Here is a 16,941-nt window from a genome sequence, read left to right as displayed (position 1 = left end):
CCAAAATTGAACTATCAGTTGATTGGGCTTCCCAGTGCGCGAGACAGGAGCACACACACGCTGGGCTGCACTGCCCCCCTACCGCACTGGCAGAAAGCGAGCTGGAGCGCCGAGAGCTGTCGTCCCGAGCGCAGAGACGGTGCTTTCATTGGTACAGTAGCTACCCACCTCGCAATGTGCCAAGAAACTTAACAGGAATAACACTCCCGTCTTTTTCTTACGTTTCCTGTTTTTTTTCAGATGTTCCAGTGTTTTTTGCGTGTTTTGCTTATGCATGGTAGTTGTCTTGCACTGAGGTAGCGTAATTATTCGCTGGCTGTTTTTGTGATTAGAGGCGGACACAGGTGAAGATGGCGAGGGGACCTGCTCTAGGAATAACTTTCGCTGGTGGCAGATCGGCATACATCAATATTTTGTTATTCTGGTCGCTCGCCTGCGCGGTGAGTGGACAGGAGTTTCCTACCAACGGAGTGAACGGATTCAGCTTGCATCCGCCGTATTTCAACTTGGCAGAGGGCACGAAAATCACGGCGACCGCGACCTGCGGGGAGGACGAGAATGGGCGTGCGATACAGGACTTGTATTGCAAACTTGTTGGGGGGCCGGTGTCGGGAGACCCGAGTCAGACCATTCAGGTAAATTAAGCATTATCTGTCTGTGCTGTTTTCTCATCTTTGTGTGTCCACTTAAGTAAGATATAAAAAAAAACATACTGATGAAAATTTTGTCCCTATTAATCTATTTTAGTGCTCTTAGTGCATTTGACTTTTGTGACATTCTCAGGCCCCTGTTGCTAGCCAACCCAGCGTTTACCCAGCCTGCTAGCCAGTTGTTGGGATCGACAACCTGTTGATACCCACTCCCTTGGAACCGAGCTGATGTTTCATTTCATATGGTGCCCATGTAGAATGGCAGTGAAGGACAACCCAAAGTATATAACAAATATTTTGTGTATTTTGATGCAAATTGAAGATAATGTACGTATGTCACTATACACAAACTATGGCATTTTATCATTTTATACTCTGGCATTTTATCATTGTGTCATTGGCAATGGTCATTGAAATAATTCAGCACAATATTCGTGTTGATATCCCTGAGAGCAGTGAGCCCTCGTGTTAACAACACACTGGGCACTTGCGTAGCGTTACTCGGCTCTGTCTTTTCAGTTTGAACATAAAGTGAAACGAACATGATACTGTAATGGTAATCCAGTTTGTTAGCCAGATAACTATTGATATACAGTAGCCTAACATGTTGCCTTTGTGCACAGCGCGTCAAAAGCACCTGTCTCCTCCAGCCACATAGGCTACTGCAGGAAGCCCCTTTTGTGCATATGCCATTGTATAATTTAAAAATGCTTTCCTGCTTCTTATTACCGTGCAGAAGTAAAAACAGAATGTATATGCTCCCAAGATGCATTGTTGCAGACAGAACGTCCACTGATAGAAATGTTCCCAGGGACTGTGGCAGTGCACGTTAGCCAGTGTGTAGCCAGTGTAAACATTGTAAATTGCAAATTTGAGCTACCAGGCACATTTCTTGAGGGATTTTCCTAGAGGAATTTCAAATATTCCTGGAGAAGGCCTTGAAGGGGCAGGGAGTGCCTTGAGGAATGGATAGACCTATGGACCAGAACATCAAAGCGTATGCAAATGTGGGGAGCCTGCGGTGGCCCAAGGCCGTGCTCTTATAAGAGTGTAAACTTTTCTAAAACCGGCTTCTGGCATCACCTTTAGCTTCCATGGCATTCAGTAGGAGTGTAATGAGCTCTGCTGGCGTTGTATGAAATTATCTGCAACATTATCCTTATTGGCAGTGTGAAATGTGCTGATGTGATGTTTTTTTGCCAGAAATCTAAATGCATTTACAAGATCATATTTCAAACATTGCATGTTAATGCACAAAGATATTTCACATCAACATTTTGGCCACACACACAAACGTGTGCACGCACGTGCGCATGCACACACACACACACACACACACACACACACGCACACACAGGTCAGTAATACAGATCAGTAAAGGCATGCTAATTCCAGATTTCCAGGACTTTGCACAAAACAGTCTGTATGTTCATGACTAGAAGGTCCTGCCCTTCAGTTAATTATAGTCCAGTCCACTGTTGTAAACACAGTTTAGTATCACACTGCAATGGAGGCGTGAATGAACGTTTGGTGTTGCCATTGTGTATATATGCCAGGGAAAAAAAATGACAGTGTGGCATTGAGGCTGGATCACTATATATTTTGTGCTTCTACATACCAGCAAATAAAGAGCCCTGTTGTTTGTTATACGAAAAACAGGTTTTGAATGATTTGGCGCAAACAAATCTAGTGCATTCATTTTCATGTATGTGTTGTGTCCCGTTGATATGTTTTTAATTTTTGATTTCTACTTCTGTCCTGCTTCACGTTTACAAATTCTTTAAATAAAGATTATCGCAATGCGCCCCAAGTCTTGTGATCCCAATGACCAGCGGGGCTGCTATTGATGTTGTTTTGATGGAGCAGTTCAAACCATTTGATGGATTATTTTAATATATCACAACCCCACCTCTTACCCCTGGCAGTATCCGGTGGAGCTAATCCCATTTTCTGGCTCAGGCATAAATGTGTTTTTAGTAATTAAACACAGTCGGGGACAGACAGGGAGACAATCAACTCCCCCGTGCAGTTTTCTCTGACGGTCCTGCACTCTGCAGAGACTATTTTGTCCTCATGTGCTGAAGCTGTGTGTTCCAGTCCAGGTCCTGAGTACCCACTGTGTGTGCTGATTGTCTTTCAGGCTTCAGTTGATGAAGTGGTTTGACTAAGTGTTTAATTGAATGCAGATTTGCATTGTACATTGAAGTCAGCTTCTGTAAATTGTTTAATTGACTCTTCAGTTATGCTCTCAAACCCTGTAATGATTTATGGTAAATAAATAACAATGTTTTAAGCTAATCTTTAATAGCAATTTCATGAAGGCATAAAGTAACAAAAAGAAGGTTAATAAATGATTAAATACTTACTTTGTATGCTTTCAATGCATATTTTCACGTTATATACACATTACTTGAAGTGGAAAACTGTCATGAATATGTCATAGCCGGATCAATACCCTGTGCATCCCTCATTTTATTCTCAGTTCAGAAAAAAAGGGAAAAAAAAACAGAGAATGTGGTGGGTCCCTAGGGCCAATATTAGGAACCACTGCTCTATAAATTATTCATGACTTTTCCCCCTGCGTCTTAAATACCCATTAACATTACATTACATACAGAGTTGTTTATTGTCCCCCAACTCAATTTTACAACTGTGTTTTAACTGGAGCAAATGGCCCACAGTAGAATGCATTGCTTAAGGGTCCAACAGGTATTCACCTGGGATTTGAACTTAAAATAGCAGAACCAGGGCGTGGTGCTCTGACCACTGCACAACTTTATAATCAGCTGTTTGACAGCCCTTAACCCTTCATGAACCATTCAGGAAGAGAACGTTTCATTGACTGATCACCCTGCCAACAAAGTAAGGGAAAGGTCAGTGTGTTTTTTTGGAGGTTCCAAGTTCTCTTCAAGAGCCATTCATAGGAAGCTTTCAATCTGCTGTGGTGGCAGTGAACCACGAGAAAAGGAGAGAGAGAGGGAGAGAACACGTCAGTCACCCTCTGAACTCTAGCTGAAAAGGGGATTAAGTTTCCCTTTCAGCTTTTTCAATTTGTTTAAGTCAAGCTTTGATAACAAGACTTGTAAAAAAGAAAAACAAGAATAAAATCTGAGACAAACAGCATGTTTGCTAAAAAAAAAGTCCTTCCTAACCTTCATGTTCAATAACAATATGTCATTGAGTGCTATTAAAGTGAGGTAGTTGAATAAAATCATATGATTTGTTTAGCCTGGCAAACTACATCACAAAAGTTTTGCTGTAACAATACAATGTCTGAGTTCTTGAGACATGTTGCACATGCAAATATGCCAGTGTGCTGGCAAGAAATGTTGGGTCTGACACACTCTTTCTCATTTGCCACAGGGCCAGTACTGTGACACCTGCACCATGGGTGACAGCAACAGGGCGCATCCCATCACGAACGCCATCGACGGGACAGAGAGATGGTGGCAGAGCCCTCCCCTTTCCCGCAGCGTGGAGTACAATGAGGTCAACGTCACTTTGGACCTAGGGCAGGTCAGTTGGGTCTCTGGTCATTTTCTGTTTTATTTTCTCTCTAATTGTTTGCTTTTTGTGCTTCTCTGATTGCACTGCAGTGGACAGCGGTCCCTTACAGGGTACTGTTGTTTTTGTGAGCTGTGTGTTTTTGTGTTTTTGTGAGCTGTGTGTTTTTGTGTTTTTGTGAGCTGTGTATATATATATATATATATATATATATATATATACACACTGTCTGGGTCTTCTAATCAGTGTCTTACGCTGTGTCACAGCACTCTCTGCAATGCTGTATCCTGAATGGATAGGCATAAGGAGAATAGGAGAATAGCTACCTGAGATTTCAGAAGTAAGCCAGCTCCACACACTACATATACATGTTACAAAGATTCATTGATTGGAAAATCTCTTTAACCTTGCTCTTAGTGGGCATGGTCAAAGTAGAATGTCTCTATCTATGGATTTACGACCTGGTTGGAATCCTAATTATTGTCCTAGAAATTAATAGGTGGGTTTAGCTTTTTGTGTGATCCTCAAGCTTCGAAGACCCTCAAGCTTCAATAAATTACTGCCTTCGGTAACAGTTGTGCTCACTGCAGATGACGAAGAGCAGTCTTGTCTTGGAGTACATTCATGTTGCAAGTTATGTTACGAGTTAATGTTTTCCAGTAACTGAATGGGCTTTGAAGGTATGTATAAACCAAGACTCTTCAGAGTGCATTCCTCTGAGTCTAATTGAGTAACAATTCACAGCACCGTGGCCTTTTGCTCATCTTATCCCATCTCACCCCAGAGCTCTTGACTGGACAGCTTCACTTGTTTAAACATTACACACTGTGACATATAGAGTTTCTGAGCCTCTGCCGGGCCTCAGCCCTGCAGAAAGTGGTGGTAAATACATCTATTTGTCAAGGCAGAGAGAGAGAGCGAGGGAGACAGGAAGGGAGACATAGATGGGAACAGGCTGCATGTGTCATTGAGCAACTTGCCAGGGCCAAAAGACAGGTTTCCCATTGTTTCCGAAAAATTATCTGAAAATTAATAAGGCTGATGGGTTTTGGGCCACCTGTACTGAGAACGTGTTATCGGGAAAGTACAAACATTGGATTTCTTTTTATATATACATGAGAGATCCCATTAAACCTGAAACTCCATTCTGGTTTGTAAAGCATAAGCACAAGCCAACACCTGTGATTCAACAGACTTGAGGAAAATGTTTACGGCCAAATTGAAATTCCTCAGCTATGTATGTAGCGTGAAAACACAATCCCATCTCTGAAAGAAATACTTTATGGTGTTGCAGTCTAAAAAAATAAATACAAAATACATGCAGTGCTTCTCAGAATTACTTACTTAAATCAGACTTTGTTAAGTATGCATGCCTGTGGCAATAAAGCCAGTGTTTTAACTATTCAATGTATAGGTAAAATGCTCTGATATTACACTGCATGAAGTGTGTTTGGTATCCTTAAAGTGCAGTGGAATTAACCAATCAGTCTTTATTTTCTTTTAATTTCTCATTTCCATCAGTTATTTCCCTCTGTCTATCCCATAACATCACTGGTTACCTCTAAGATGTGCAGTTTATATCCCCTTGGTCTGGTTTTGTTCTGTCCTACTCCAGGACATTGCTCCTCTTAACAGTACTTAAGAACCGCCATTTTTGGTCCTTGCACAGCACTTCCCTCTGTTGAATGTGGTTAGAGGGCTGTGACCTGCTTCGTGCTGTTTTCAGAGGGTCAATAATGCCATCTTGTTAAAAAACCATAATGGGGGCTATCATGAAGGTCCCAGCGGGGTAGGGAGCTGTGACTCAGTGGGAGCTGCAGGCATTGTGAGATTGTGTGGGTAGTCCCACCATGTTACCTTGTTAACTCCACCGTACAAGACGGTTTTTTTTTGCCTTCTTTTTCACATTTTCCCTTTGTGTCAATATGAAGGTGGTCGAGCAGGAATGAGGGAAGGCTCAGAGGAGGGGGGGGTGGGTGGAGGTGGAAAGGGGGAGGGAGTAGGATCTGTGGGGTTGTCCAACACCCCCCCCCCCCTCCCCATAGACACACACAGACATTGACATCCACATACACCCACCCACCCAGTGAGAGAGAAAGAGATTGGAATGTTAGTTAACCCGATCTCTGTTTCAACCTGCTGGGGGATCCCGCCTAAATTACCCCCTTACAACACAAGTTCCTCCTCTCCCTGTTTCTAGTTGTGTTGTATAAATGACCCAGGACACCACACTGAGATATTGCACCTCAGAAGCCATTTCAAGCGATGGCGGGCATTCCAACAGTTAACATTTAACTGTGACCGCTCTGCTGCGGCCCCTGGCTTCAGTTTCCACTGAAGCAGATCAGTGCTCTCATTTTCAAAATGTGCACCTGTTGGTCAGAAAAACCGTAGAAAAATGATTACTATGCTTATTTTTGGGGCCATATTGTGCAGCCGCCATGAAGACATGCCAGTGTTTAGCTTACTTTTCTGTAGTTCATTAATGAAATGAAATGTTTACCCTGAAGTATCTCAGTCTGCTGTAAAAGAATGTATCTTTCAGACACATCACTCCTGAACTAGCCTGTGCTGTTTATTTCACTCTGGAAGTGTGTGATGTCTCAGATGAAAGAAGTTCTGGTTCTTTGGTCTTGTCTCAAGCTTGTCCCCCTGGGCACGTGAAAAATGTTGAAATTGATATTAAGAGAGTAATTGAAGGAAATTAAAGTCTTTATCCCTGGAGCCTCTCAGAAGATTTCCTTTTTTATACAGAGACTTTCAAAGGTTCCTCAATGAGTAATCATATAGGAAGGTAGAGGGGAAGTCAGTCGTGGTATTGAAGGCTCTGTACTACATTTAAAGCCTCAAGACCCTTAAGGGAACAGGATAAAGTATATACGTTGAAGATCTCTTTCAGAAACTACTACAACTGACCACACCTCAGTATAGTAGCACTGTATATACACAAGACATGAGTCCACAAAAGTGTATGAAATGGACAATATAGGAGACAGGGATGATGGAGCAATTTAATACCCTCTGAGCGTCTGTGAAGGCATTGTAAATAAATGTGTGGAATAAAACTGGGAATTTGTGGAAAAAATACAGTGAGGTTATGGGATGTTGTTTTCTCTTTTTTTGCCTGGTATTTGCAATACATAATCATAGTTCTTCATATTATGCTGCAGCAGCTCATCTCAAGCACATATCTACCCATTTTACACCACACACAGGTAGTCATGCACAGTTCTTGAACTATATAGGTATTTTATGTTATTCTTCTCATTCTTCTCTTCTAACTCTTATTTCTCTGTCTGTTTCTCTCCATTACCCCCCCCCTCCCCCTCCCCCCAACACACACACACACACACACACACACACACAGAGGATAACAGGATTTTGTTCCACTGTGGTCCGTGAAAGTCTGTCATGATCGCAGTGCTTGTTGAAAGGTTGACATGGAGTATTGCTAAGCTCCTTGTGTGTAAAAACGTATGTGGCTACATTTCCTTTGATCTCCAAAGAGAAAAAAACAATGTAAAACAAATTGTGTTATTTTATATATCCCAACTATTTCACTCTTAACTACATTCTGTCACTCAAATTAGATAAAACAAAAAACAAAGACTGTAAAATAAATCAGGCCACTTTGAACATATGCAAGCACTGTAAAACAGACCACTACCATACAGCACTGCCATGTGTTGTAAGGGCATGGCGCCAGCCTGAACACTGTAAGGAACTATCACTTCCTGGGATTGATAGAGATTTCATTGAGTTGTTTCATTACTATTTGTCCTCTTAAGCTGCAGCTGTTTAAGAAACAGTGTCCACTTTCCTGAAAGTATTTTTTTTTACCTCACAGCAGAAAATTTTTATCTAGACTGTGATCTGTACTCTCCTCTCAACTCTAACGTAGCGTGGGCGATCTGAAGTGGGTTGGCATTTATGCCCTGTTTGTGGCTGGGCTTTAGCAGGGCCGGGAGGAGGGGGTGAGGGACGAGCCGGGGGGCTGTATGGCTCACTGTCATGAAGACTGGACATCTCACAACAGCACTGCAGCTATTTAGGTCTCAAGTTAGTTCATTACCATCATCCAATGTATTAAATGCATGTGGAGTTGAAACATAAAACACAAGAAGGATTTGCATACGTTGAACCCATATACTCCAAACCTATAGTCTATTTAAAGTCTCCCTCCATAACCATAGCACACACTCTAATGCACATTCACTCAGACAAACTCTGGCCTGACCCACCCCACTGTTATCCCACTGTCTTTAGCAAGTACCTTATTTACATGCCTATTCTCTGTCCCAGTGATTCCCACTGGCTCTTGTGCCAAATTTCTAGAAGCACCCAACAGTGGGGTTTGATTGATGATTGCCTCAAAGTGTGAAGTAGCTCACTCCATGCTCAGCTTTTGAATCCAGCAATAATTCATTTCGTAGAACTGCATTAGGCATACCCTACAGCTTTGTAGCCCTTGAGCTTCTTTTGGTGAATATGAGTGGGGTGAGGTGCAGTAATTGCACCAATATCACGACAGGGAGAGTCCAGCAAATTGTTGCTTGGCATGTTACATGGGTATGAGATCAGGTATGAGATCAGGTATGGCCTACATGGCTTGGTGGGCAGGCGGAACAAACCTCACATTGTCCCGTGTGCGTTCCTCACCATCTCCCCTCCCTGCAGATGAAGCAGATCAGGATGGTATGTGGCTGTCAGACTCTGGCTGTGACGTCCCCCCCACCCCCCCCTCCCTGGCCCACAAAGCACTCCCTGAGAGAGAGAGAGAGAGAGAGAGAGAGAGAGAGAGAGAGAGAGCAAGTGAGAGAACGAGCAAGAGAGAGAGGGGGAAGACTGGAGATTATCTCATCCATTTCTCTCTCTCTGTCTCTCTCCACTCTCTCTAACTCATCCCTCTGTTCTCTGTGCAGTTAGAATTGTCTCTCCACTCTTGCTCGTCTCTCTCTGCGACTCTCTTGTTCCTCTGCTCCAGCTCGTCCCTCTATCCAGTGGGACGCCCCCCCCCCCCCGCCGCCCCAGTCCCTCCAACTCCTCATCTCTGCCTGCCTCTGACTGTAGCTGTCTTGTCACTGTGCCCCCCCCCCCCCCCCCCACTCCTCTCTGACTCTTTCATAGTGTTTACTGGGCAGGAAAATGGGGGCCGGCGAGAGAGCAGGCTGCTGCGACACACACTGACCTTAATAGGAGAGAGGCATGGAAGTGGAGTGTGTGTGGAGAGGAGGGGAGGGGAAGGTGGGGGACTCCTATTAAACAGGAGGAAAGAAAAACAGCATAGTCTGCATTTTAGGGAGAGGAAGAGGAGGAGGAGGAGCAGAAGGAGTTGGGATGTAGGAACAATCGAGCTGGAGTTGTACAAAGATTTAAGGATGTACCTCCACATAAAAGTCAAGTTCTTTAAACAAGGTAGAGCTGCTGTAGGGTTTGTCTCCTTGTTCTGGGTTGTTGCTTGAGGACTGACCATACAATTGGCAAAATTTTGATGCACGGTGTGAAGACTCACAAGGTGGTCCAGAAAGGCAAGCTTAAACTGGAAGAAACTATTCAAAAAAACAACCTCAGAATTATCATTATTTTTTTTTTTGTACATGTGGGATCTACTGTAGCGCCACTCATCCTGGCTTCCCATGAGCAGCAAAGCCTCAGTTACTGCATTAGCCAAAGATACACCATTTATGTATGAGTTTCTGATATTACATACCATGGCTGAATATGTGTGGGCAGCCATATTGGAAAGGAATAGGCCAGGCTGATTCTTGGCTCACATTCAGATGTAATTCCTCATATATGATAGATGCTGCCGTGACTCTGGAATGAGGAAGCTGTCTGACATACCTGTGTGCATGTTGAGTAAAGACATTGTATTTGAAAAGATGTAGCTTTGCAGGTAAAACAGAACCTTCCTTCCATGCAGTAAAGCTGTGTCTGCGATGTGAACCCTCTCCTTCCCCTAAATCTGTTTAGAGAGGCAGACCAACAATGGCAAAGTAAAGAGAGGAACAGCAGGGATGTTAACCCCTCACACTCCCCTCTCCACTCAAGAGCGATAGGTCAGAAAATCTGTCATGCTGTAAATTCTCGCTGGCTGCCTTACCACAGATCCCTCTGTCTCTCCCTTCCCCCTCCTGCCATCTCTCCTTTCTCTCCTCCTCCCATGGGACTCCCATTTAAACGCGGAACACATACATCTACTTTGATGAGGCGTTCCTCGATAAAGCACTCTCCGGTTCAGGGCCGGGTGTTGAGCGAGAGAGGGAGGGAATGACAGAAAGGGAGCGAAAGCACCCAGCTGGGAAATTGTGGCACCATGCAAATTTCTCCTGCAGCTTTTAATGTGGTATGCGTGTGTGTGCGTGTGTGTGCGTGTGTGCGTGTGTGCGTGTGCATTGACATACATGATGTTACAGTACTTAAGTAGTATCCGTGTGTGTGTGTGTGTGCGTGTGTGCATGTGCATTGACATACATGATGTTACAGTATTTAAGTAGTATCCGTGTGTGTGTGTGTGTGTGTGTGTGTGTGTGTGTGTGTGTGTGTGTGTATGGCTTGAGTGGTACAACTTTCTCTGTGATCAGTCATATTGGTTTTGTAAGTTTATCAGTTTTCATTCATGTATAAAATGACAAATCATGTAGTGTAGTGGTCTGAACAATTAACTCTGTGGCCGATGGCTAAGGGTTTGCTTTCACATCTAAGAACAAGGCATTTTGCCACAGATACTCCAAAAAAACAGTGACAAAAATCCAGCTGTATAAATGGAGTGTTTCCACTTAAAATAAGGGTTGTCTTTGATGAGGAATGTCTGCTACTGTATGTAAATTAATAAGATAAGCAGATTTGTCATCCAAAGCCTGGTCTGTTTACACTCCAAACAAAAAGGAGGGAGGAAAACGAGGAATATTTCTGTGCGTTGTAAGTGAAACTGTTACCACGCAATTCAGTTCCTGTCGCAGAGTGAAGTAGCCTCAACCTGACATTACACTGCACAGTTTCAGTATTTTTTTCAGGTGCAGAGTGTGCAGTTTCAGCGACGACCTGAACACATACTTGCCTGTGCAATCTACATTACCCAGTTTACTAACACCTGAAGTGGAAAACATATTCCTGGGACTATATGGGAAGGGCTGGGTAGGGATTGGGGTGAGGGCTAGGCCTTACGTTAAGGGTTAGTAATGACTATGCAGTGGATGATTTTGTATCATGGATAGGGACACGCGATATGTATAAGGCCATTTCTTTCTTTATTTATTTGTTCTGTTAATTCTTGGCGGGGTTTACGGTTCATCATTAATGAGCAGGCAGTCACTGGAGCATTGCCTAGGCATTGTGTGTGGGCAGGACTCCATATGCAGGGGAGTCATTCTGGTTTCCGCTCACATCAGAGGACTCCCATTAGGTCTCGTTTTGGTCAGGCTTTTTTTAATATAATTGAACTCGCCCAGGTTTCTCATTATTGTGGTTTCTCAACTCATGCGTGCCAGTTAAGCTCTCCAAGTGAGTGCAGAGGTCATGGTGGTCATCGTTACCATATTTTTTGGACCATGATTCAGCTTACACTGTCAAAGCATGCATATGTCTTTTTCATTCCTCTCATTTTTCATTTCCCTTCAGTTGCTCTCTTTCTTTCCTTCTTTCCCTCTTTCTTTCTTTCTCTCTCTTTAAACAGGAGCTCCTTATCATGCTGATGGCCGCCCCTTCTGGGTCATTTGGAGTTTCCTCCACTCCCGTGCAAATATTGGGCGAGCCCATCAATTGCGTTTCTTTAAACTCGGGCGCCGCAGCCCTGCCTGAAAATGTCTGAGGACACTGTAAAATGGTTTGAACTTTGGAAAATGAAGGGGGAGCGGGCTGAGGCGGTGGGCTTGATGGGGCCGGACAAAAAGCAGAGGAACCTGCTCAAATGCTTGTTGAGGCACGCTTGATTGTCTGTTCTCTAGTGGCTTGTCAAATGGCTTACCCTAGGAATGAGAAGTGAAACAGGCCCGCAGAAAAAGAAGTGGAGGTTTCCCTTAGTGCATGTGTGCATGCGTGTCCTCATCCCCTTGCCCTCAGTGCTCCCTGTGATAAAAGTCCTGATTGGAATGACTTTGCAAACACCTACCACCTCTTATCTTGGCATTGTGTTTGTGATAACGTTTTACAGGAGGTGACAGTTCCTGTAGATAGCAAACCTACAGCAAATTCATGCTTTCAGGTGACTGAAATGTCACTGAGAAAGAGACTAGTGCTATCTCATTTACCTTGGGAAAGGAATGAGTTTATAGAGGCTGTTGCTTTGGAAATATCATGCCTTAGTCTAGTTTCTGTGTTGAAAGTCATGTATGGAAGGCAGTTGGTACCCCTTGCTTTGGGCTGATAGAGGATGTTTTGAATTCCCATGGTCTTTGGTTGCTGAAAGGTAGCTGTGCGTAAGGGAGTGTTTGGTTTAAAGAAAATTTTGCACTGTATATTGTAGCAATTCAGTATAGCAGTTCAACAGTAAAAAATTTTCCATCTTTGATGCTAAGCGATGAATGTGTTAATCGCGATAAGTGCGCTGATATCAAAATTGGGTGGACTAAAGAAGGAAATGTAGGCTATTACATTTTCTCAGGACACTTTGCATTCTTGTTTAGGGGAAACCAAGACATAGAAACAGATGTCATTGAGAGCCTTTCCAATCTTGCTAAGAATAGGATAATGCAAATCTGTTCCATCTTCAACAAAGGAGTCTTTCTACCAAGAAAAAAAGTTTGGTATTGTTGCTTGATTTTATAGCCCACTTGTAAATGTGATGGAGCCCAGTCATGCATAGCTCAAATCTCTCACACTGCTTTTAAAAACATTAAATTGTTTGCTGACATTTGGTTCTTTTTGCATTTGCGTGATTTTGTTTGTTTTTGTGTGCGTGAGGATTTCTGCAGAGCAAAATGCAGACTGGAGGAGACACCAGCTCTGGCTCCTGCCAGGAAGGAAAAAAAAAAGAAAACGGAAAGAAAAAAGACCAGACTATCCTCATTAATGTGAAAGCAAATGTTTGTTTTTGCCAGGTCAACAAAAGCTGTTGTCTGAGCGGTGCCTTTCATGGCCGCTGTGGCTCACGGTGAGCTGTAAACATGCTTTTCCGCTTGAGGACAGAGGAGTCTGACGGCGGTGTTATCAGTCCTCTGGTGGCTGCAGCCCTGGTGCGGCGCCGGGCCTTAGTCTGTCCTTCCTACCGAACATCTGCTTGGCTCTCTTGCCGGCCACGAGGTGGGGAGAGAAGGGGGGGGGGGGGGGGGTTCCTAAACCCCAGAGTAAGGAGTCGTGGCCCATGGACCCTGGCTCTGGCAGGGGTTTGCCGCAGCATGCGACGGCACCCTTTGAGCACATGGGATCATTTGACAAAGGTTGTCCTCTGTGTCCGCAGAAAGATTAGCAGGGCTTGGATCACAGCAACCGTGAGAAGAGGAAGAGGGAGGGCACACGGAAGACACAATCCATTAGTCTTTCTTTGGTCTTAGATAAATACTAAGACACATGCTGCAGGCAGATGGGAGAAAAGCAAACAGGGCTTTTCTTAGGGCCGTAAAAATCGAAAGGCAAACTTGTAAGGGGTTTTGTGGTGGTGACCCTCAGGGCAGAGGGCAAACTGTCCTATCCTTGAGGTCAAGGCACTGTTATTAGCCACTAAAGATATCACTCAGATAGGTAATTGAAGGTTTGAACGATGTTTATTCTCCATCATAAACAGTATGAGGGTATATTAAACTGTTTAATGGATGCTGGGTGTCATTCAGTATTCATTTAGCATCATTTAACTCAGGCAATGGAAATCAATCAAAAGTTGATGATTCTCTGCCTTTTTGTTAGCCATTTAGGTCCCAAATTCAGCATCCAGATATACAGAGTTTCACTGATTATGAAGTGTTATGCATTCATAAGGATGTTGTAATATTTTCCCTCAATATTTCAAGACACAACTTTTATTTCAGATGTTTTTGTATAGTTAGTCCTGACATGAACCATTAACTTCTGGTCATGAAGCCAATGCAAATATACAGCTGTTAGTCCCAAGAGGGTGGCCGACACCTAATCTGTTTTTAAATAGTTTCCTGTACTCAGCAGTTATAATAACTGTGGTTTCAGCACAGAACATGTAGCAAGTGAGCCCAAGTCCGCAAAGCCAAGAATGCTGGTATTTCCACTGATTAAAAACAAAACAAAACGCGTGCAATGATGAAACCACTCTGCTGAAGGATTCCTTTGTTTTGAAGAACTTTCATCCGTAATAAACATAGCGTTAGAGTATTGATTTAATGGGCTGACTGAAGGAAGACTCTTAAAATATTACAGCTATATTACTGCAAGGTTCAGGGAGCGTACTCAGCTGTTGAGTGCTTTTCCATGGAAATCCACATTCCGTTTTTGCACAGCGGTAGGTTCTGTAAATCGGTGCGAGAAGGATTGTGCGCATCTCCATAAAACTGTCAGTTGCCATAAAGAGGAAGTGTTTCAGACCCCAGGAGAGTTTGCTGTGCAGCAGCCCTGGACAGGATCTTGAGTGAAACAGAGCAAATACTGTGCATTATGCACTGGCTCTCTTCCTATTTTCATGTTGTCTGTCTTATTGGGATGAAACTGCGGGAAAAATTGCTAGTTCTAGCTTCACCTGCGTTCTTTGGCCCGCTTTCCACCTGAACGCGGGACAAATGAGAGAGACGGGTCTTTGGGGAACAGTGAATTGAAAGACATTTGAAAGAATGGTAGATTGTGGATCCGTGAAGCCCTTTCTGAATTTATAATTATCTGTCTCTCTACTCCGGAGAGGGTAAAGGCATAAACAAAAGGTTTTACGTTTAACATATTTAATTGTCATCTTTTTTCATCAGTGCTGATTTAGAAGGTAAAGAGGTCTGTTAATTATTGCAGCCAATAAATACAGACTAGTTATCTCATTCGAGTTACTATGCACTTTTCATAGGGCACCTTGGGTTGTTCCTTGTAAAATAACCTATAAAGTCAGTGAAGGTGGTTGGTGGTGGGGACGCTTCATTAATTAGTAGATTCCTTCTTTGAGCTGAGTATTCAAGTGCTCAGCAGCTTTCTACACAGAACTGAAATCAATTTCAGGCTTCTGTGAAGATTTGCTTTTATTACTAAAAGCTAATGGTGATGTCAAGTATTGATAATTTCTCATTGGAACCCCAAGTAGGCTATTTAGATAACTTAAAAAGAGCACATACTGAGTATATTTGTATTCACTTGGTTGTTTCTTTTGCCTATAAATTTAAAGTGTGTATTAATGCTTACTTCTGTGAGACTCAGAGACAAAAACAGTGATGGTTGGGAAACTGCCAGAGCTGCATCTCCTTGTGTAAAGTGCACAAATGTCACCTGTGAGAAAGTGCAGCGTCTGGCATGTCTGAAGGGGAAATGGGGGTGTGCAGTGGGCATTGAGCAACGGGTTCCACTGTTCACATCTGCTCTAGGTGTTGGCCCATTCAGGGAGACACCTCCCCCTAAAAACAAAGTAGTGTCACAAGGCTCTCAGTGTTTGAAGCAGCCATGGCTGTAATTACTGGTCCCCATAAGCACTGATTATAGCAACCTGCTCCAAACAGATGCACTGCTGAAGGGGGAGAGGGGATTTAGGAATTCCAAACGGAATTACCACGTCTGAGAAACGTTCCCATCACCTGGAACAGGGTCTGATGTTCACACTTTGTGGCTTCCTGTTAGCTCCTCCTTTCTGACTGTGTCAGTGACAAGCCCCTACTTGCCCCCTGGGTTAAAAAGCCGTACTGTAGCATTATTGTTGCCTTGTCATATTGCAAAACTGTTGTTATTACTCCTGTGTATTGTTACCATTGCTTTCAGTTACAAAATGAAGCCATGCTCCATAAGAATAGACAAATGTTTTATTTTTCTCTCCTGCAAAAAAATGAATTGGTCGTTTAATTTTCCTGATGTTCTCCAGGCTCTGCCATTACTTTAAGATATCCCTGACTGGACATCTTATCTCGTTGGTATCCCAGCTGCTGGAGGGGCCTCCCCTGACAGGAGCATTATCTTCTGCTGTAGTTCAAGGCGGCTCTGCAAGTGACTAAAAAGAATGCTTTCCGGAGGCCTTGAGTTTAAAAACTAAACACAGAGGCCATGAAGATGCAACATCAGCCTCCCTAAAGAATGTTAACGAGGCGACTAATCAAATCGCCTGTGTGTTTCTCTGAGCTCAGGATTAAGTCTGCTTTCTTTACAAGCTTTGCCTTAGATACCTCTGGAGAATGGTACGAACCGCACAAACATACTCACACACACACGCGCACACACACACATATACATGCATACTTTTGAAATACACAGTCTCCTTCTCTTTCTCTACATCTATCTCAGTCTCTCCCTTTATCTCTCTCTCAATCTCATGTAAACTCTTCCAAGATATGCTCTCAGTCGTGAACTGCACATTATCAATATCAGCTAAAAATACATTTTAAAAAGACTTCAAGCATTTCTTAGTTTAGCATATTTAAAGTGGCACGCACTCGATAGCAGTTCAACCAAAGGATGGGCCTCTCTACCAGCTGCTTATGTCCTATGATTTTGTTTGGAAGTTAGCGGATGGGGCAAGCCCACGCATGCAGAGGTACAAAGACAGCTACAGCAGCACTGAGTTTCACAGTGCTAAAGGTAACAAGACCCAGCACCCTCAGACCCTCATATCCCCTTTCCAAACCCAGAGCCACGGCATGTGTTTTTTTTTTCTTGATAGTAGATAGAGATTCTCCCTTTCAATAGTTTGGCCTCATTTGCTTTCAAG

At 43.4% G+C, this 16,941-nt stretch overlaps 1 protein-coding gene across 3 annotated transcripts in view; it reads left to right on the top strand.

Annotated features, from left to right (window-relative positions):
• lama5 (laminin, alpha 5) overlaps nt 1–16,941 on the top strand; it is a 69,069-nt gene continuing 52,128 nt past the window's right edge. For all 3 annotated transcript variants that reach the window (XM_036534471.1, XM_036534470.1, XM_036534469.1), the window contains exons 1-2: nt 1–635; nt 4,014–4,166. In XM_036534471.1, the coding sequence (XP_036390364.1) occupies nt 351–635; nt 4,014–4,166 (438 nt within the window). In that variant the 5' untranslated portion in view covers nt 1–350. The remainder of the gene's footprint in view (nt 636–4,013; nt 4,167–16,941) is intronic.

The sequence above is a fragment of the Megalops cyprinoides genome, chromosome 7 (genome assembly GCF_013368585.1).
Source record: "Megalops cyprinoides isolate fMegCyp1 chromosome 7, fMegCyp1.pri, whole genome shotgun sequence".
NCBI lineage: Eukaryota > Metazoa > Chordata > Actinopteri > Elopiformes > Megalopidae > Megalops > Megalops cyprinoides.
Note: the sequence above shows the minus strand (reverse complement) of the source record. Positions and strands in the feature narration are given on the sequence as shown.